This window comes from Bubalus bubalis, chromosome 21, assembly GCF_019923935.1.
Source record: "Bubalus bubalis isolate 160015118507 breed Murrah chromosome 21, NDDB_SH_1, whole genome shotgun sequence".
In the NCBI taxonomy this organism is placed as follows: Eukaryota; Metazoa; Chordata; class Mammalia; order Artiodactyla; family Bovidae; genus Bubalus; species Bubalus bubalis.
The window spans coordinates 58,383,958-58,405,614 of record NC_059177.1 but is presented as its reverse complement, the minus strand read 5'-3'; the positions used below and the strand labels follow the sequence as shown (position 1 = coordinate 58,405,614).

The 21,657-nt window shown below is 57.6% G+C and overlaps 1 protein-coding gene across 2 annotated transcripts in view; it reads right to left on the bottom strand.

Annotated features, from left to right (window-relative positions):
* NUP210 (nucleoporin 210) overlaps window positions 1–21,657 on the bottom strand; it is a 92,176-nt gene that overhangs the window by 30,236 nt on the left and 40,283 nt on the right. For both annotated transcript variants that reach the window (XM_044934250.2, XM_025272760.3), the window contains exons 13-21: window positions 20,122–20,320; window positions 16,580–16,725; window positions 14,207–14,428; window positions 13,541–13,714; window positions 10,517–10,709; window positions 9,932–10,038; window positions 9,273–9,377; window positions 9,082–9,183; window positions 527–655 (exon numbers count right to left, since the gene is read on the bottom strand). In XM_044934250.2, coding sequence (XP_044790185.2) covers window positions 527–655; window positions 9,082–9,183; window positions 9,273–9,377; window positions 9,932–10,038; window positions 10,517–10,709; window positions 13,541–13,714; window positions 14,207–14,428; window positions 16,580–16,725; window positions 20,122–20,320 — 1,377 coding nt within the window. The remainder of the gene's footprint in view (window positions 1–526; window positions 656–9,081; window positions 9,184–9,272; window positions 9,378–9,931; window positions 10,039–10,516; window positions 10,710–13,540; window positions 13,715–14,206; window positions 14,429–16,579; window positions 16,726–20,121; window positions 20,321–21,657) is intronic.

Below are 21,657 nucleotides of genomic sequence, written 5' to 3'. Positions count from 1 at the left end.
TCCACGCTGCATGAATGCCCCTTCTAATGACCAGCCCTTCTCGCCCTCGGGAAGACCAGACCCTGAAAGCATTCCTCTGGAAACCGCTGCAGTCACTTCGTGTATTCAAGTTACATAAAACCCCTCTTCACATTAGAGAAAAGCCTAGATCTATTATGTATTCATTTTGCAGAAGCACTTGGCGTTAGGACGCTTTATTCACCTGCCACTGAATCTCTGAGAATCCAACAAGTACAGACAGGGGAGAAAATTCAAGCTCTGGCTGGTTAGTCACCTGCAGCAGCCAGAGAATAGGAATCCCTAGGCCGGGGCTAACGTGAGGACAGCTTCCAGGGGGATTTACTGCCGGTGTCAACCGAGATGAAGATGGACACCCCCAGAGGCCGCCCTGTGCTGAGCCCAGGATGCCAGGTGAGACAGCACCGCGAGGGGTGGGGAGATGCGAGGAAAGCACCCCCCACAGCCCCACCGTGCTCCTGGCTCCTGTGCAGCTAAACAGGGAGCGTATGGGGAGGCTGACACTGACCTTGTCCACCACGCGGATGTACAGCTCCTGAATGTCCGAGACGTAGACGTCGGCCTTCGCGGGGGCAGGGAACGCTAAGCACAGGTCGTGGATCATGATGGTGGAGGTGCCGGGGAGCAGAGGGTGAACCTGCAAGGTGGGAGTGGGGTGCGGTCACACAGCCGCTCAGGGCCGCAGCCTCTCGCCTGCTCGGAAAACCCGAACCCAAAGGCAGCCCTGCCCACCCCTCGCCGTGAGCCCCCACTGCCAGCCAGGCAACGGGCTTGGGATGTGATATGTTAGTGCTGGGATAGATTTCAAGGAGCATTTATTGCAACCTGGCACAAATTACAGAGAAGAAATGGAAGCTGCTCCAAGGAGGGGTGGTCAGAGCTCGGCGGAGAGAGGATTCACACCCAGGATCCCATATCGCTTGTCCAGGCCACCTGCTGCAACTTCCATCAGAGTAGAGCATCCTGTGGGGTCTCCTCTGATGCTGGCAGGGTGTGAGGCAGCTGCTTTCCACATGAAGCCCTCACTGAGGAATCCTAATCTGGACCCACAGACTCTCAGGACCTGGGAATAGGCCACAGAGGCCACCACATCTTCACTGTGAGCTCCTCGAATCTCACCCATCTCTACATTCATCTCTACCTCCACTGTGTTTGAGGGCTCCCCTGGAGGCTCAGACAGTAAAGAATCTGCCTACAATGTGGGAGACCCAGGTTTTGATCCCTGGGTCAGGAAGATCCCCTGGAGAAGCGCATGGCAATCCACTCCAGTATTGTCGCCTGCAGAATCCCATGGACAGAGGAGCCTGGTGGGCTGCAGTCCACGGGGTGGCAAAGAGTCAGATGTGACCGAGCGACTCACACTTTGACACACTTTCCCTATATTAGATGTAGAGCCTGTGTAAAATGTTCAGAGTGGATGAACTAATCTGAGCTCCTGTCTTCCAAGCTTTCCTTGCCAAAGACCCTCTTTAAAGACCCTCTTGCCAAAGACCTTCTTCTCTCTCTACTTCCTTCCAGGGATCCCACTTCCAGAACCCCTCCCCAGACAGCCTGCATCATCACCACTTTCTCATGCGGCAGGTGGACTTGCCGTGATTTGTTGCATTGCTTAGACGTGCATCTCTGCTGGGTGGTCTGGGGCTGGGCGGGTGGAGGCGCGTCGCGGAGCCAGCAGGGGGCCTGTGGTGCCTCCCACCTCTATGTGGCCCCGCTCTGCTGCCTGCAGTTTCCGGCCTACATTCACCAGAGGTAGGGGTGGGTACAGAGAACGGTTCCGTGTTGGCAAAGCTACAGTTTTAATGTCAAGAATGTGTGGGGGGGAAAAAATGTCAGGAGACAACTAAATAGGTTAAAAGCCTTCAAAGGCCACCCAGAGTGAGTTTTATGTTCTACGAGAACCTGGCGTATCTGGCCCCTGCCCAGGGCTCTGACGTCACCGCAAACCGCGTTCCCCCACGGCCGTCACCCTCCGGCCAGCTGGCGCCCGCCTGCCCCTCTCAGGGCTGCACGATCCACCCCTGAAATCTGGGCTCCTCCCCTGCGTCCACCTGCTGGCTCTCTCTGAGCCTCAGCCCTGTCCCAAGGTCCCTCTCTGGCCAAGTCTCCCCCGGTCCAGGTGGGAACCTTCGCCCCTCTGCTCACTTCTCCTGAGGCAGCTCTGCTGCTCCCACCTGGTCAGCAGGCAGACCTCCTGTGTATCCGCCCCAAGGCTGCGGTGGCAGCTACCGCCACCTCAGGGCTGCGCCTCGAGTCCAGCCTAGCCCCGCAGCGTGTATGTACACTGAGATCCAGGGGCACCGCTGCAAGGTGCTGGTTAACCTATGGGGACCCGCGCTTCCACCAGCTCGGCTTCGGTCCTGCCTTCATCGAGACCAGAATTCAGAAAGAAGTCTGCAAACCCCAGGGACCCTCATCTATCTGGGAAGCGCTGATTCTAGTCCACACACCCCCAGTAGACATACAAAGAGACAGGCCCACCCAGGGTAGGAACCCAGCGTCAAAGGGGTGCTGCTGGGGAGGGAGCACAGTGCCTGAGCCGTCACTTTAGGGTGCCTTCTCCCACACTCGGCCACGCCCGAGAGCCTGACGCCACCAGCAGCCAGAGGGAGCTGTCGGGCAGGGGGCTGGGCCGGGCAAGGCCCAGGCGGGCAGACGGTGCCTGCAGCGCTGGGCCCAGGGCTCAGGGGCACAAACACAGGCGAAGGGTGCTCAGCACGCTTCACGTGAGGACCCAGGTCGCTCAATAAAAATCCCAGAGCGGAAACCCCACCGGCACCCCGAACAACGACCAAGCCAGCCTGACACCACATACACCGAGGACGGGGGTCAGGGCCACGGTCTCCAGTTCTGTGGTGGACGAGTCACCTGGCCGATTACATGTTCCCAAAGAGAACCCACTTAAAAATCCCAGGAAGACGCAGGGGCTCCGACCTGATCCCCCAGCAAACGTCACCACCGTCGGGAGCGGCACGTCACTCAGGAGGCAGAGAAATGATGGCTCGCTGCACCCACGGGGAGAGACCTGTGAGGCGGGGGTGGGTGTGCAGGGGAGGTGTTTTTGTCTCTCCTTCAAAAGAGCCATTTTGCACGTTTTAAACAAAGGTAACTGACAGTGAGAAAATCGGTGTCTCTCCCACTTGATTTCCCAGCAGCTGGACGTCCAGGCACCTCCCGGGTGACAGGGCGGAGGACGGCACCCCACAGAGAGACCACATGACCTACCAGGCTGCCCACACGTCAGCCCTGCCAGCTCACCCGACGGTGAACGGTGCCCACGGGTGAGCCCGCCTGCCGCTCTGGAGGAGGCGAGGGGCAGGCTGGCAGGTGGCATGGGCTGGGGTGGGGGGTCCTGTCCCCACCCCACTGCACAAGCATTACCACCTGCTTCTCCAGGCTCCACACCCACTTGCCTCTTGAAGGACGTGCAGGGGGGACGCGTGTGCAGGAGGGGAGGTGAGCGAATCCACCCCCAGAACCAATTCTCCTTCCTCAGGGGTGACGCTGCCCCCTGAGAGCTCCGAGGAGGCCCTGTCATCTCTCTGGAGCTGGGGACACGTCACTGCTCATAAGACGCTGCTGTGGAGCCAGGGGCAGCTCTGCTCAGGACGTCTGCCCACGTCCACCAGGCCCCGAGGTGCCAATGCGTCCTCATGGCTTCACGCTTCCCAGGCCCATCACACGTCATGCTTGTCCCTGACAAGCAGCATCTGTAGACGAGTGAGGACCCTGTGGATATCTCTGCATGTGACCGGTGCCATCAGCTTGCCTCCCATGTGTGCCCAGCAACGTCTCGTGGTGGCCAGGCCCACGCCAGAGGTGAGGATTGTGCCCCCCGCAGATACGGACCCCCTTGAGGCTGGTGGGGGTGGCCAGGGTCACACTGAGGTGAGAAATGCCATCCAAGGGGCCCTGCCCAGCCCCCAGGCTTCCTACAGGGCCAGGTTGGGGAGCGGTTCCTCTGCCCACTGTCCCCTCTCAGGAAAAAGGTGGGACACATCTGAGTTCACGTTGCCCAGCAGCCACCTACCACCCATCCATCTCAAGGAAGGACCCCCCACCCCACCCCGCCTCCCGCTGCCATGAAGCACCTCCTCAGAGGTACAGGATTACAGGGACCAGCCCACACCCCAGGACCCAGGACAGGGGTCAGCTCCCAAGAGCAGGGCCCCTGGTTGACTGCTCCCTGCTGAGTCGCCAGAGCCTGGCCTGGGCTGGCGCATGACGGGAACCCGCCTTTGCAGAGTGACTGCTGGATGAAAGGCCTGAGTGCTAGGCTCCTTCCCACTGCCCTTAGAATTACTACATGGCTTCTGCAAGGAGGGAGCATATGAGCTGTAAAGAGGTGATGAGAAGAAAGAAACCTGAGTTTAAGTCAGGTAAACCCTCCCGTGCATAAGCCAGCCGAGAAGGAAACAGAGGCGCCTGGCAGAGGGTGTGGGGCTGTGTAAGCCTCTGCAGCCCTGGGACCGTCGTGTGGGCACCATCGCCCCGCAGCAGCCCAGGTGCGCCCGCGCCAGGCCCCCGCCCGGAGATGCGCGGAAGCCGACACACACCCACGAGCCATTCTTGCCTCTGAATGGGCCTCAATAGCGAAAGAAAGAAACATTTCCTCTGAGCTAATTGAAGAACTGTTGTGGGCTTCCTTGTCTCTGTGATTAAGGGAAATGAGAATGCTGCTAATTAGCAGCTGGGAGATGCCGCAGAAATGTGTAAATGTCCTTCAGAAGGAGCGCTCTGAGACGCCGCGAGGACCTGTCATCGGCTATCAACACTCCGTGAAAAATCCCTCCTGCCCTTGGTGGAGGAGGCAAAGGAATCGGCGTCCGATTGCATCTGGAGCCACAGGGGCGTCTGCAGGCTGAGGTTGGGGGAAGCAGAGACCCCCAGGGCCGAGGCCCCTCCGGGACACCTTCTGGGGAACGCGATCCTGGTGGGGCCTGCCTCATCGGACTCTGCTGGCATGCCCCACACACGGTACTAGACGGGTCACGGGGTCATGTCTGCAGCAGGGATCAGCCCCTCTCAGCAAGAGCCACGGAAGATGAGACGTGGGCGACGGCTTGTCCACCACGCGGAGAGAGAACTGCTCCAGCCCTTTTGTTGTTCAGTCACCAAGTCGTGCCTGACTCTTGTGACCCCACGGACTGCAGCACGCCAGGTGTCCTGTCCCCCACCGTCTATCTGGGTTTGCCCAAGTTCATGGCCATTGCATCGGTGATGCCATCCAACAATCTCACCCTCTGTCGCCCTCTTCTCCTCCTGCCTTCAATCCTTCCCAGCATCAGGGTTTTTTCCAATGAGTCGGCTGTTCACATCAAGTGGCCAACGTATTGGAGCTTCAGCTTTAGCGTCAGTCCTTCCAGTGAGTATTTGGGGTTGATTTCCTTTAAGACTGACTGGTTTGATCTTGCGGTTCAAGGGATTCCTCACTGTAGCTCGAGCTCGAGCTCTCTGGGACGGTCTATAAACGGGGACATCATGCCTGCCTTGGCAGGGACAAGCCTAAAGTCTGCTGCCTACAGGGACCGTACACCGTAGGACATCGCAGGACATCGCAGGGGTTCGTAGTTCTGGGAAGACTTGACTCTGATGCTGTAATCCCGTCTTGAGTCTTTCAGACAAGTGTGCCAGCTTGAATGCCTCCCTGGACAGGGAGCTCAGTATCTGAAGCAGCAGCCTAGTCCATCACAGACTCTTAGAGGCTCTTGTTCCTGGAAGAAAGGTCTCTCCCTGGCCCCTGGGCTGCCCTCAGGGCTCACTCAAAATGTGTGGTGCGAGGTTAATTGTGAGTAAAAAGGAGTTCAAGTTTTCTTGGCACAGCACACATTTTTCTGAACTGGACACATCCCTCTTCTAGATAACAAGGGAGTTATTTTTAATCTCCAGAGATAAAGCAAAGCAAGGCATATTTCAAGCAGTTGGAATCATTTACAATTTGAGGTTTTCCTTTCAGTGGGAAGGATCTGATGGTGACCACTCATTTACACGGAAGAGGAATGGGCAGGGGGTTATCCTCTCTTGGACGAAAGGAATGACAATGCCTCGGGGGAGCTCCCTATGATCTCAGGCATCCAGCTGCCCCCAGGCTCCCTCTAACAACACAAGCTCGTCCACAGGTGCCAAGGGACAGCTTTTTCTTGCTCTGATTTACGGTGATAAACCCAAGAGGCCCTGACATCCGCGATTCTGCCTCTGAGAAAAACATGCCTCCTCATGCTTCGCTGAGGGGTCCACAAGTGATCTAAAGACCAAGGTTGCCCACTGGGGAAAAGTAAGAACATGTCAGAAAAACAATGTAACAAAAAAACAATCCTCCTAGAAACTCCCATGCTACCAAACTGACTCAAAAAGAAACAGTCTGAACAGACCAATCAGAGGTGAAGAGATTGAATTCCTATAAAAAACTACCCATGTGGAAAGCCCCTGACAATCTGGCTTCACTGGTTAACTCCACCAAACATTCAAGAGTTTGGTAGAATTGTTACCAGATTATTTGTTACCAATTCTACACAAACTCTTCCAAAAATTAGAAGAGGGAACACTTCAGAGTCATTCCATGAGGCTGACATCCTGATACCCAAACCAGACAAAGACACCACCAAAAACCACAAACCAGTATCTCTCGGGAATATGAACATACACTCAATTAAATACCAGCAAACTGCATCTAGTTACACATAAAAAGAATTACATATCATGATCAAGTAGCATTTATCCCAGAATGCAAGGTTGGTTTGATATCTGAAAGCCAATTAATGTATTATATCATATCAACAGAATAAAAAAAAAAGCCCACATGATTATTTCAAGAAACACAGAAAAAATATTGGACAAAATCGATATACTGGACTTCCCTGGTGGTCAGTGGTTAAGAATCCATCTGCCAATACAGGGGACATGGGTTCGATCCCTGACTTGGGAAGATCCCACAGGCTGAGGGGCGACGAAGCCTGTGTGCACAACTACTGAGTCTGTGCTCCAGAGCCAGGAGGGCAGCTCCCGAGCCCACATGCCCAAGAGCCTGCACTCCAGAGCCAGGAGGGCGGCTCCCAAGCCCACACGCCCAAGAGCCTGCGCTCCAGAGCCAGGAGGGCGGCTCCCGAGCCCACGTGCCCCAGAGCCTGCGCTCCAGAGCCAGGAGGGCGGCTCCCGAGCCCACGTGCCCCAGAGCCTGCACTCCAGAGCCAGGAGGACAGCTCCTGAGCCCACGTGCCCCAGAGCCTGTGCTCTGCAACAGGAGAAGCCCCTGAGAGGAGGAGCTCACGCACGGCAACCAGAGAGTAGCCCCCACTTGCCGCAACTAGAGAAAGCCCAAGTGCAGCAACAAAGACACAATAAATTTAAAAATCCAACATACTTCCATGTGTGTATGTGTGTGGAAGAACAGCGAGGTGATTATTATGGTTTTTTTTTTTTTTGAGGTGCTAAAATACTCTAAAACTAACTTTGGTGATGTTGCCTTTATTTATGAATACACTAAAACCCACTGAATTGTGACTTTAAGTCGTGAATTGTATGGTATGTGAATTACAGCTCAATAAAGCTGCTACTAAAAACACTAACGACTGAGGAGCGGTCACAGCCGTCGCTGAGCCAGTCTCTGCTCTCTAGTTTGCCGCAGTCCGCACCATGCCCTAATCACCTGCAACACTACAGCTAAGCATCTGGTGTCGGCTAGCCCAGCTCCTCCCAGCGTGCTCCTTGCATCCTGCTCACCTGCCCCACTTACTCAACACCCGTCCCACTTCAGAAGCAACTGATGCTGTGACCCTTGCATCAAGAGTCATCGGACGCAGAAAGTCAGAGAAAGGGACCTGCAGGGAGTTACGGCTGAGAGAGCGAGGTGTCCAGCTAAGGCACGAATGTACCGCACAGCTGAGGGCAAGGTGCCGGGCTGTGTTTCTGAAGGAGCTGGTGGGACCAGGTCTCTGTGAAGGCCTAGTCCAATGGCACCCTTGCCCAGAATTCGTGTTTCATGCTCTTGCCAGTGGCGAGGGCTCCCCCGCATAGACGGGCAGTGCCAAAAGCAAGTGCAGACGGCAAGACTGCAGGCGAACCTGCCTCAACCCCCACCACACACCAAGCACCAAGTGCCCGGCCTCTCTCGAGTCCGGGACCAAGGCTTGCTTGGTGCTGGGATGACTGTAAAACCCCTTCAACGCCTGGCAACCAGCCTGCACCAGGGGATGCAGGTCACAGGCTCTGAGTGGTGCAGAGCTCACAGCAGAGCTGCGATGCCAGAACACCGCCCGGTGTCGTGGTCACGACTCACATCAGGGGTTTGACACACTCCATCCTGAGGGTTTCCTTTTAGACACAGGTCAGTTTTCGTGACCGTATAATAACTCACTGTGCTGATGCACAGACAGCTAAGACATTGGGTTGCTCAGCCTTTACTCTTTGTCACAGCCATAGGAAGACCTTTTATTTTTTTGTATTTTTTGACTTCACCACATGGCATGCAGTGTCTCAGTCCCCTGACCAAGCATTGAACCTGTGCCCCCTGCGTTGGAAGCATGGGATCTTAACCACTGGACTGCCAAGGAAGCCCCATAGAGAGACTTTTTAAAAATTAAAAAAAAAATTTAAGCAACTCAAACTCGCCACAAGGAGAGAATGCCTGAGTACGAACGATTGCCAAAAAATAATAATAAAAATCATCACCATCACCACCCAGCCTACAGAGCAATATGGAGCAAGAGAAAACTTGAATTAAAGCCCTGATGAGCGTGGAAGGCTCAGTTCTTCCGTGGTCACGGCTGGGTGGAGGTCAGGGAAGGAACACGGAGAAACAGAAAAAGCCGATGTGTCCGTCAAGGCAACAGTCCTTCGGGTTCTTACAGTGTCGCTCATGTAATAATATTTCCATCTTACCCGAAAGGCCGACTGAAAGGAAACCATTAGGTAGCTAACAGCGTGGGCAGCTTGTGGAGACTCGGTACGGACCACAAAGGCAGCTTGAGGGTGTCTGCTGTGACCCCTGGGAGACTCTGAAGACCCTGCGCTGTGACCGACATGACCCACCGCTGACGGCAGAGGCAGGCAGGCGGAGCCCACACTCACCGTGGCGACGCCCCGGGCCTCCTGGTAGGCCACACGGACCACGTCGGCGCTGCTGGTGTTGAGGAAGAAGTAGCCAGAGCCTTCTCGGACGTGCAGCTCCGCCTGCGGGAGGGGCCGGGCTGGGGTCAGAGGTGAGGGGTCCTCGGGGGTCGCGATAGGGGGCAGTGGGGTGGGGAATGGGGCGGCTGTACCTGCACATCTGGGTGGTTGTAGATGGTCAGCTCTTCCGGGCTGACCCTCACGTCCTCCACCAGCATGAGTTCGATGGAGGCTGACACAGGCGTGAGGCGGTCGTGCTGAAGGGGCAGGACCACGCAGTCAGAGCCAGGGGGCCAAGGGCCAGACCGGCCCACAGGCGCCCCCCACGGAACAGCAGCCCCAGGCGCTGCCATCACACCAGGGACCCCGCTGTCTCGGGGACACAAGCCCAACAACATTCGTGGAGCTTTGAGCCGCGTCCCTGTGAGGCCTCCCCTAGTCCTGCCAAATCAGCCACCCCTTGACCTGCCAGGCCACGGGCTGGACTCCCCCCACGTGCCCCAGGGAAGTGGGGCGGTGTTCCAGGCAGTGGGGGCTATGGGCTGAAAGGGACGGGGCTGAACCACCCGGGCACGCTCAGCAGGGGCTGTGAGGCGGGAGGCGGGGGGGAAGAGTCTAGATGGGTGAGCCCCTCTGCCTTTCAGCTGGACCCCCTGTCACCTGCATGCAGGGAGCACAGGAGGAGAGACTGAGGCATGGGGGCCAGCGAGGAGGCACCCCCCGTCAGTGGGCCAGCTCAGGACCCCGGGAGCACTGGGCAGAGCGTGGGGGAAGCGGGAGGACGGCCCGCCCCGGGGGCCCCGATAAGTACCGGCTGCTTCACTCTGGCCACGTCCAGGTGCGGCTGCTGGTAGCCAGTGGCGGTGGCAGAGATGGCCGTGGTGCCCGAGGCCTGGTGAACTGAAATGGCCTGCAGGCCTGAGAGCGAGAGGGAAGCCCACTGTGACGCAGCCCCGCCTTCCCTCTACCTGGTGTGTACTTGAAGTCTCCCTCCGCCCTGAAAGTGGGGGACGGGGCACACCGTGTGGATCTCTGAGAGCTGAGGGGCCCTGAGCAAGCTTCCTAGAGCTGCTCAGAGGAGCTGGAGGGGACGGCTCAGGTCCTGGCCGCTGAGGGTCTCCAACACAGCATCAGGGTGTCTCGGAGCTCGGAGCAGCCGGGTCTGGGCTCCAGCCTGGTCCGTGCACAAGCTGGGCCTTGAGCTCGGCCGCCGTGTGCCCTGAGCTGCTCCCCACCTCCCACCCAGAGTCTGTTCCTCCCTCGCAGACGTGTGAGGACTAAAGAGGATGCTGACGCTCCCCGGGCATCAGTCCTGGACAGAGGGGGTCCTGGCCCCCCGCCCACAGCCGCCTGCCCCTCTCTGAGCCCAGCTCGCCGGTCGGGGGCCGCCGCTCACCGTGCAGCTTCTTCTGGCCGCTCCCGTCGTCCTGGGACACCAGCTGCAGGGGCGGGGCAGGCTCGATGCTGGCCAGCGACGGCCTGCTGGACTCCCACTGGATGCTCAGCGAGCTGAAGTTGTCGAACCTGCGGCCCTGCTGGTCGTAGGCGGCCAGGTCCAGCAGCGGGCTGCGGTGGCTGGAGACAGGAACCTGCAAGAAGCCAAGCTCACCCACGGGCCACACCCCGGGCTGGGCAGGCCTGTCCCTGACACACAGCGCACCGTGTGGGCTCACGGGGGTCCTGGTGAGCTTCTGGGGGTGACTCGCTAAGGGATGCTCGCTACCGCTGCTGTCAAGGTGCCCTTGACAGTCCTACACAACCAGGCCTCCAATTCCAGCCCATGCTCCTCGACGGGGATCTTGATGTCTGGAAACATTTTTGGCTGTCACGACAGTAGGGGGTGCTACTGGCATCCAGTGGGTAGAGGTCAGGGTGCTGCCTAGCGCACAGGACAGCCCCCCAAAAAGGAAGGATCCGCCCCGAAGGGTCGGCAGTGCCGAGGCTGGGGGACCAGGCCTCAAGCACACTTGCAAGTTCCCTGGTCCTGCAATGGCAACAGCAGCCGCAAATTCACGAACGGGGAGGCCGAGGCGGCTCAGAGATGCTGAGCCTCTCGCCCACGGTCACGCAGGGCCTGCGGTGGACCGTCTGGTCTGAGTGTGAAGCCCATGGGCCTCCCTGGACGCTGTGCAGCCTCTCCCCCGCTGTGCAGGAGTCAGGCAGTGGCTCCATCCGAGCCCCGGCTCGGCACTCCGGGCCGACGCCCAGCTCAGAAGCCCGGGCTCAGGCTGGAGCGCGGCCCCCGTCTGTCACTGTGGCAGGTCAGCCCTGTTTCAGCGCCTGGTGTCACCAGTGATTTACTCTGCAAACACGTAAGGGCGGCCTCTGGCTCCAGAGGGGCATAAAGCGAAACTGACACGGCACCGGCATACATGGCAGGGATCTATCCTCCCCAGGTCCCTGCGAGACCACAAATCACAGGGGCCCTGTCTGCCTGGCTGCGGACTCTGCAGTCCCAGGGAGGCTGGATCTCCGGGCAGTTCTCTGTTCAAGCAAGATCTATGACACACGAAAGTCCACGCAGAGCCATGCTCGCTGTCCTGTCGCCGTCTTTCAACCAAGAGACAGCCCTGGGCTGACCCTGAGGTCACTGCTGACCGACGGCCAGACGCAGCCCTCTTGGCGAGCAGCCAGTGCTTATGGATAGGACGGATGCACGGGGATCTGATTATCTTATTCTCTGAAACTGAGGCGGTCTGGCCAGCCTGGCGGGGCACGAGCCGGAGTGAGGGGGCTTTGGAGGGGCATCCACTCTCCACGCCTGACCTCTCCCAGCCCTGTCCACCACGCCTGGGTTCGGGGTCCCCAGGCACGTGAGCCTGCAGAGTAAGAGCAGAGGGCGGCAGGGACACGAGCCTAGAGGGGTGGGGGGGTCCCCCGCCTCCCAGCCCCAGCCGGGCCCCGCTCTAGAACCACAGAGAGGGAGACGAGCAGAGGCGCAGCTTGGAACGCGCCGAGCCCCTCAGAATCTGTGTTTTCAGAGGTCAGTGGCTTGGAGGTCAGGGCAGCCCTGCAGAGAGCAAGCCTGTCAGGGCCAGTTTTCCAGCAGCATTTGTTCGCTTTGCGTCTCCGGGTCACATTTTGGAAATTCTCAGTGCTTCAGGCTTTTTCATCATTACTGTCTGTATCTGTTAGGGCATCTGTGATCAGGGGCCTTTGAAATTACTACCACAACTCACTTCTGAAGGCTCAGATGGTGGTCAGCGTTGTTTAGCAATAAAGTACTTTTAAATTAAGGTCTGTACGTGGTTTTCCTTAGCCGTAACACTACTGCACACTTGACAGACTCCAGGATGATATAAACACTTTTAAATGCACCGGAGAACTAAGAAGTTCACGTGACTCATTTTATCACAACATTCAAGCTGTATTGGGGGGTCTAGAACCAGACCCAGGCTATCTTTGAGGTCTGCCTTCCTGCAAATTCTACAGCATTAGGATGTCAGGTGCCTGGGGGCAGGGGTGGGGGAGGAGGAGCAAACCAGAGGAGGAAACGCTGGGGTCTCCCGTTGTTACCCTTGTTTAGATCCTCCGTCATTGCGACCCCACGGACGGTAGCCCACCAGGCTCGTCCGTCCATGGGATTCTCCAGGCAAGAATACTGGAGTGGGTTGCCATTTCCTTCTCCAGGGGATCTTCCCAACCCAGGGATCGAATCTGCATCTCCTGCAGATCCTGCATTGCAGGCAGATTCTTTACCACTGAGCCACCAGGGAAGCCTGGGGACACACATTAGATGGGGTCTAAGGCTGAGGAAGGCCCTCCCAGGAGGTAACGTGTGAGTGAAGAGCTGAGGGAGGCAGGAGAGGGCCTGGGCGTTCAGAAGGAGACCATTCCAGTCAGGGAAGAGCAAGCCAGACCACGGGGCCGCCCCAGCTCCGAGAGGGGACAGAGGTGGGGCAGGGAAGGTGACGGGCGGTCCCGGGGCCTGTGGGCCTCAGGAGGCGGGGGTGTGAGTCTAGCTCTCGCTCTGGGCGCACAGGAAGCCACAGCAGGACGGAAGCAGGGAGCAAGGTGAGGCGCCTAAGGCACCCGCTGAGCACCAACGTGAGTGCAGCTCCCCTTATGCCTTTAGTAGCCCTGGAGGCCGGTCACCCCATGTCACTCAAAGGAGGCGGACACACGCGAGTCAGATCGGGGCTGGGCCTGCCGCCCTGAGGGCCCCTCAGCTCCGGCCTCACAGTGGACCCAGCGGGCCGGGTCTTCCCAGAGCCTGGACTTACATACGTCGCTCTTGCCACAGGGGATGAGAGCGGCGGCTGAGTCTGGCGTTTGAGAGGTTCCCTTTCTCCTGACATTGCCACAGCACAGGCCCCTGGCACCCCACGGCACCCCCAGACAAGCGCCCGCCGGGCAGGACGGGTGTGCCGACGAGGGAGGGGCAGCACCGGCCGTAGCCTGGCCCTCAGAGGCCACTCACCACCTGCTTGTTCTGCTGCAACAGCGGGCAAGACAGGTCCAGCTGGGGGCTGGCGTAGACAGGCGTCAGCGTGAGCCGGGAGGGTGGCGCACACACGAACTTCACCACGGCGGGCTCCAGCGCCGGGAAGGGGTTGGTGACGCTGGGCTTGTTCCCCACTGTGAGGGCGATGACCTGGCGGGGCGGAAGATGCATCGCACATCCAGGCTGAGTCCCCACTCCACTGGGAACCCCTGGACTCACGGTGCTGTTCTGCAGAATGGGGATGGCTGTGATAACCCACCCCAAGGGCTTACAACGGTCCAGGGATACGTGGATGGGAGATGGACGGACCTTCCGGCAGGGGCCCTGGAGCCCCCTACAAACAGGACAGAACTGGGCCTGCTCCAAGAGGAGGGTCAGGGGATGCCGTGCAGCTTCCCAGGACTGGCCAGCACGTATCAGGGTCCTGCCCCCTGCTCGGCCTGCCTGGTGTTCAGTCAGTCACCCCCTGCCCTGATCCTCAGTCTGCCTGCCTGTGGAATGGGTACAATGGCCGCAGCTGTGTCTTAGGACTATCTTGAGGATTAGACAAAACGAGGGTGCGAGGCACAGCAGGGCGCTCGGGGACATGACTGTCCACCCCTCCTCTGGCCAGGGTCGGCCTGGGGGTGGCTGCCTTCTCACCTGTTCACCCAAGACCTGGCAAGTCACGAGGATCCAGTGTTGCTGGTAGTTCCGGGAGGCAGGGGGCCCAAAGAGAGCCAGACTGATGCTGTCCGCATCCTCTGAGGTGACGTTGCGGAAGAACTTGGAAGGCTCCAGGACCCAGGGTCTGGGACCACCCTCAAAGAGCATCTCCTTCGAGGAGCCAAGGGTCACCAAGGCGACAGAGGAGGGGTCCACAGCCTGTGGGAGAAAGCAGCAGAGTCTGCGTGGCTCCTGGAGGAGCAGGCCCGCCGGGCGGGGGGCTCACTCTCTGGTCCTTGCCCCACGTGATGCTCTCCATCCTGCCAGGAGGATCTGTTTGGGTGTCTGTCTCCCCTCCTGGCCTACGGGCTCCATTAAAGGAAGAGCATGTCTGTTTCCCCTCATATCTGTAGCGTGATCTCAACCACGTGAGAAATGAAACACCATGTAGAAAAAAGTAAAATATTTTAAGGAGAGCAAATCACAACTACACTGGATACTATTTCTCTGCTGTCTCATCAGCAAAAATCAAAAGTCTGAGTACATACACTGCTGATGAGTCTGTAGCAACACATGCATTTCATTTATTTTTTCTTTGGCTGTGCCAGGCCTTGGCTGCAGCACGTGGCGTCTTTAGCTGTGGCACATGGGATCCAGTTCTCCAACCAGGGATCAAGCCCAGGGATAGATGTCCTGTGTTGGGAGCACAGAGTTTTCCCCACCAGGGAAGTTCTAAACACATACTCTTTCATAAAAGGAAGCTGTTTTCTTGAGATGTGATTGACATATAACATTCTATGAGCTTTGTTAGTACAGGACAGTGATTTGATGTTTGCACAGATTGTCAAAGATCACCGCAGTACGTCTAGTCAACAGCTGCACCGCAGAAAGTTACTAATGTTTTTTTCTAGGATCTACTCTCTCAGCAACTTTCAAGTACAGTATCATTGAGAAATGTGTTCTCATATCCTGCTGGGGAAGATAGGAAAATGGCACAACCCCAACAGGGAAATTCAGCAATGTCTGCTAAAGTCACAGGCCTATTCATCCCCTGTCCGAGCAGCATCCCTTCTAGGAATGGACTCGGAAGATAGGGCTCCATGAATACACGAACTGCAGGCACAGAACTGCACACTGCAGCATTATTTTTTAAGAGGGGAAAGCGTGGGAACAGCCCAAACAGCCGTCAGCAGGGTGGTAAACTGTGGTCTATCTTTATGACCAAATAGCAAGCAAAGCCCTTCCCGTGTGTATGTGAAGAGATCTGCAAGTCACCTTCTTTGTTTTTCAAGTAAAGGAGCAAGGTGCAGGACAGGGTATAGAGGCTGGTACCTCTGAGGACAAGAGGAGCGGGCAAAAAGAAAACCCACGTGACTATGTGTGGTGATGGGTGTTAAATAGACTCGTTATGGTGATGGTTTCATAGCACAGACAAGTTTCAAGTCACTGAGCTGCGCTAATGAAACCACACAACATTATCTGTCGATTACATCCCAACAAGAAATCCAAACAACCCTGGGCTGCTGTCTGCCCTGCATCAGACACTGTGCCCAGGGCCAGGGGTTCAGAGATGACGGTTTCTAATGTCCCTGAGCTTGCTCCTGGTGGGGCAGGGGAGAAGGAAACACACCCCAAACCGACAGGCCCAGAGGCGCAGACGCACCCTGCTCGGGTCTCTGTGTGAGGCTGCACGACCGCACGTGAGAGGAAGGGCCAGGCCCTTCTCGCCCACAGGCTAACTACTAACCCTACTGAGCATTTGCCACCTCCCGGGCATGGTGCTCAGCCCATCTGGTTTTGCTCAAGTCCTCCTCCTCACTACAATCCTGTTGGCAGGTGCTGTATTAACCCCATTTGACAGGCAAGGAAACTGAGGCCCTGAGAAATTAAACCAAAGTTGCAGAGTTGCTGTGGGACCTGGATTCAGGCTCGGGAGTTGGTGTCACAGCAAAGGCAGCGTGCTCTGAGCGGGAACACGCTTCACGCCTTCTGCACGCGTGTGCACAGGGGACCAGACGCTGACATTCACCTGGCATCAGGTGAGGGGCACGTCCAGACTGGACCCAGAGCCCTGAGGCCCCAGGACTCATACCATGCGCCAGGGCCACTGTCCCCACCGTAGGGCCCTCTGGAGACCCTGCGGGGTGACTCCAGAGTGGACCTGGAGCCCCCCGTCTGGATCCCTGTGGGGTCACTTCATCCACATGGATGTCAGCACTCACTGTCCGCCCTCGGGCAGGCCCTGCTCTGTTACAGGCTCCCGAATCCTGACTGAAAAGCGCCTCTGGAGCTGCTCCGATTTAATGCACATTTGCCAGAGCGGATGGGTAATTCGCGCCGGGGAGGAGGAGGGCGGGGCCTGGGGCTCACCTTGAGGGGCAGGTAGGCGGCGATGGTGACGCGGGCGCTCAGGTGCACGTGGCCATGCCTGTAGCTGACGAGCAGCGCGGTGTAGCCCTGGGCCTCCGCCCTCACCGTGACGCCGCTGCAGTGGTCAGGCCCCGGCCGCAGCCTGCCTGCAACGGGAGCAGCAGAGGTCAGCGAGCACACGCCTGTCAGGGGAGACCCGACGGGCTGACGCCCTCTTTCACGCCGGGCTTGATACAAATCCAATTTTTTTAACTTACCATTTTCAAGTATAATTCTCATACCCAAAAGCATTCGCATGTCGTAAGCATACAGCTCACCATTTTTCCCCGCAGACTGAACACGCCTTGTTTCTAGGACTGGGATCAGGTACCAGCATTACCCACTGGTACCCTCCCCGTGCCCCTCCCCAGAGGAAAACCTAACCACTTCTAAGAGCAGAGCCGAATCCTGCAGGCCTTGGAACTCAAACAAAGGGAACTGCTAGGCAGAAGTCCTTGGAAACTGGCTCTCTCCCGCTCAGTACTGGCGGTATCAGAGTATTTTTGGGGCTCTCTGTTCTATTTCACCAATCTCTAAGTCTGTGCAACCGCCACTCTGATTCAATTACTATAACTCATAATAAGGACTTTCCCAGGTGGCTCAGTGGTAAAGAAGCCACCTGCCAAGCAGGAGATGCAGGTTTGATCCCTGGGCCGGGAACATCCCCTGGAGAAGGAAATGACAACCCATTCCAGGGTTCTTGCCTGGGAAATCCCATAGAAAAAGGAGCCTGGTGGGCTACAGTCCACGGGGGGTCACAAAGAGTCGGACACGACTCAGCGACTGATCAACAGCAACCTGAAGTAAGTCCTGAAAAAGGGAAGAATGAGATCTCCCAGTTTCTTCTTTTTCAGCATCGCGTTGGCTATTCTGGATCTTTCGGATTCCACACGAATACTATTTCTCCACATTCATTTTACTCCTGAGAGGCCTTTTCGGTGGAACCTTTAGGGTTTTCACATATTAAGTCATTTGCAAACAGATAAGCTTATCCCTTCCTTTCCAGTTTGGGTGTCTTTTATTTGCTTTTCTTGCCTAATAGCTCTGGCCAGGACTTCCGCTACTGCGTTGAGGTGGTGGCAGCAGATGACCTTGTCTTCCCGATCTTAGGGTGAATGTTTTCAGCCATTTACCCGGAGGATGATGTCAGTTATGGGTTTTCATATACGGCTTTTATTAAGTTCGTGGAGTTTCCTTCTATTTCCAGTTTGTAGGCTGATTTTATCAGAAAAAGGTTTTGAGATTTGTCCACTGATCTCTCTGCATCCGTTGAGATAGCGCCGCAGTTTTCTTCCTCTATCTTGCTACCGTGGTGCATCATGTTAATGTTAGACCGCTGAGACACTGCATCCCAGGAGCACATGCCCCCTGGTGCTGGCGTCTAACCCTTCTAACGCGCCATTGGCCGTGCAGGGCCACAAGGGCACACTGAGCTGCCTCGAGCACGTGCGGCATTTTTCTGGGGATGCACTTCAGCGTTTCTATTGGCATCCCACAGAGAGCGGGATTTCTTCTCTGGTCCTTACTGCCTGGGAGTGTCTATGCCCAGCTTCATCACCTTCGCCAACCATCCTCCCCAAACGGCTGTGTTGACTCACGCAGCCGCCAATCCGCAGTATTTTCCACCTGTTTGGAAAAAAAGCCATTCTGGTGGTATTTTACAGGTTTTTTCCCAAACATTTAGAAAGAATGATGCGGTGAAGCTGCACACCCAGCCTGCTAGATCCCACAGCGAACATTCGTTTCTGCTCCTCTGGCTGCCTGTCTACCCACCCAACAGTCCGTCCCATACCATATGCGTCTAGAAGTGAGCCTCAAGCATCGGTGCGTTTCATCCTGAATGCTTCGCACACATGCAGTAACCACAGGTCAGTATTTCTTTAGGGTTCTTTTTTCCCGAGGCGGATGTACACACGAGGAGGTGCGCAGATCCGGAGGAGAGCTCGTCGGCAGTTCTGACAAGGGCAGCGCTGGGACCAGGACCGTGGACCCCACCTGTCCTTCTCCTCAGTCCCCCGGAGCTCGCGGCTGCAGCCCCCCAGGATGCGTGGGGGCGGGGCGGGCCGGCGGGCCCCTCTCCTGCCATCACGAGGACGGGCCTCTTTCTTCTGCGCTGATGTTTTGTTGTTGTTCAGTCGCTCAGTCGTCCAGCTGTTTGTGACCCCATGGACTATAGCCCGCAAGGCTCCTCTGTCCACAGGATTCTCCAGGCAAGAACACGGGAGTGGGTTGCCGTTTCCCCCTCCAGGGATGAAACCCAGGCCTCCTGCGTCTCCTGTTTTGGCAACCAGATCCTGTACCGCTGAACCACCTGGGAAGGCCGTGCTGATGTCTGCTGCTTCTCTGAAGACACAGGACCCATAAGGCCTGGTTTCCCCTGGACAGTCTGAGAAGATGCAACCGCAGCTATGGGGAAGTATGTGAACACGGTGATGTCCCGGGATGTGCCATGACATCCGAGCAGCTTTGCCTTCAAACAGCTCTGTGAATGACCACAACCACGGTGGCCCAACGGGCAAGCCTACAAACACCTCTGACTGTCAAGCTTCCTAAACCCTGCCAGGATCCAGGGCTCACTCCTCTGCTCAGAAACCAGAGGTGGCCCCCAGTTCTGGCCACTTTGAGGTCCACGTACCCCAAAGCCCCAGTGATGCAGGGTTTGACAGGTTCCGCAACCTCAGGCCTCCGTGTGTGCACACGGCCGACAGGCGTGCTCATGAACACTGCTCCCTGCCCCTCACCCTGCCCGGGCTGTACTCACCATCAGTCCTTGGTTAGCATCACCCGCAGCCCTAGGGCACCCCGTGGGCCGACTCCCCCAGGGGGCCCCGTTTCCCGGGCACTAAGACTCTGGGTGAGTGCGGCACACACCCAGCCTTGCATTCCACCCTGAGGATCTGGCTTTGGGCCCTCGGGGGACCCTGGGCAGTGACGCGGCCTCGGTCTCTTTGTCCAACACGTGGCCTGACCGCAGCCCCTCCTCCCACAGAGGCTCTGAGTCTGGCGGGGTCATGCACGCCACGGGCACGCCCCACAGCAGCGGGCTGACACTCTATAGTGAGTGCCACCGCACCGTCACCACGCATGCCACCACCCAGCCATGCAGGCGGCCTGGCGCCAATGGCCCTGGAGGGGCAGACCGTGGCGTCACAGAGGTGCTGCCGTTCTGTCAGAACCGCTGCGGACAGTGTGTTCCAAGCAGCGGCCACATTCCAGGTGCTGTGACAGGCACCACAACACGCGAGTCTCCTTAGGATGATGCCCATTTTACAGATGTGGAGACTGAGGCTCAGAAAGCCGAGCGACATGAGGGCCTCGTGGCAGAAAGGTGCAGAGCAGACCATAGCTGGGGGTGGACAGGGGACCCTCCCATTGAGAAACGCCATTTCTCAACCCCTCCACTGGCTCAGTTCCCGATTTAGGAATCTGGGCAACCCGCGCTGAAAACTCAGGTCATCGGCAGTAACCCCACCAGTCGGCGGCCACTCACAGCGCTGCGTTACCTGGGAGTGGCTGGAACACGCCCTGGTTCTCCACCTCCACCACCAAGTCGAAGTGGGAGCAGTCGCTCAGGGTGACCACGTCATCAGCCCCGCCCGGCATGAGGCCGTGGATCCTGAGGGGCAGCTCCAGGCTCTGGCCCACACGGGCCTCCACTGGGCACGGGCCGAACTCCATGCCGCTGGGCTCGATCACGTACACCTGCAGGACAGGGATGGGGGTGTGGTCAGCCGGTCACACAGAGGAGGAAGAGCCACTGCTCAGCTTTCCTGATTCCTGCGTGTGGGCGCTCAGGACCCGCTGGTGAGAAGCCTGAGCTTGGTGGACACGACGCTTTATGCAGGGGGCAGAGAGATGTTCAGGGCAGAGATGCAGAGAAGGCTTCCCTGGGAAGGTGACGTATGAGCTTGACCTGGGAGCGTGTCAGAGACGGCCGGACCCAGTCTGGCTGAAGAGAGGGTCTGCGCAAAGGCCCTGAGGCATGTATAGCTCAGCACGTCGGAGGGAGGTAAAGAAGAGGGGAGCGCAGAGTGAGAGGCATCACCAGCGTCCACACCCAACAGAACTGCCCACACGCCAAGCTCCGTTCCAAGAGCCGGACGAGCGCACCCCATCCTCTCAGCCTCCTTGTCAACAAGGCCACCAGTGTCTCTGCCCTACAAGGAACCTGCTGTGGGGGTTGAGAGCCTGCCTGGCTGCAGCAGGGTCAGTCTGGGCCAGGCAGACAGCCCCGGAAGCCAGGCTCCGACCACTGCACACACTGCTGGGCTTCGAGTGGGCTCTGGGCTCCGCGGGGGTGGGCGGGGCACGTTCACCGAGATGAATCAGCCTGTGCCACAGATCATCCAAACACTTGGAAGCGATGCTACAGCTTAGTTGTCTCGGCTACAACCCTCCTTACGTGCGAGTTAGGGCTTCCCAGGAGGCGCTAGTGCAGGAGACATAAGAGACACGGGTTTGATCACTGGGTCGGGAAGATCCCCTGGAGGAAGGCATGGCGACCCACTGCAGTATTCTTGCCTGGAGAAACCCATGGACAGAGGAGTCTGGCTGGATACAGTCCATGGTGTCGCAAAGAATTGGACACAATAGAAATGACTTAGCATGCTCATGAGAGTTAGATGGATCTTTAGGTAGGTGTGTGCGGATGGAAGTAAAAAGATGAGTACGACCTGTGCATTAATGTCCCAAATAGTGTAGAAGGTTGGGGCTGGACACGCTACGTATGGCCCTAAATGAGTGATAAAAGCAGCTGAGGTCAGGGTCAGGCGGTCAGGAAAGAGCTGGGGTCAGGAGGCCACCAGGCGGGGCTGTCCAGGGGGTCACGCCCACCTTCGGCCGTCGCTTGGGACGTCACTTGGGACGGACGCCAGGTGTAGGGTCCCTGTCAGGGGGACTCCTAACTTGGATCTGAACAGGAATCACAGGAAAGGAGCAGGCCAGTCTTGGGTCTGGGGGCTTCCTCTCCCTATGAATTTACAGCCCAGTACCCAGCAGCCTTTCTGATGCAGAGTCCTAGCTTTCGGGTCACGGGGCCT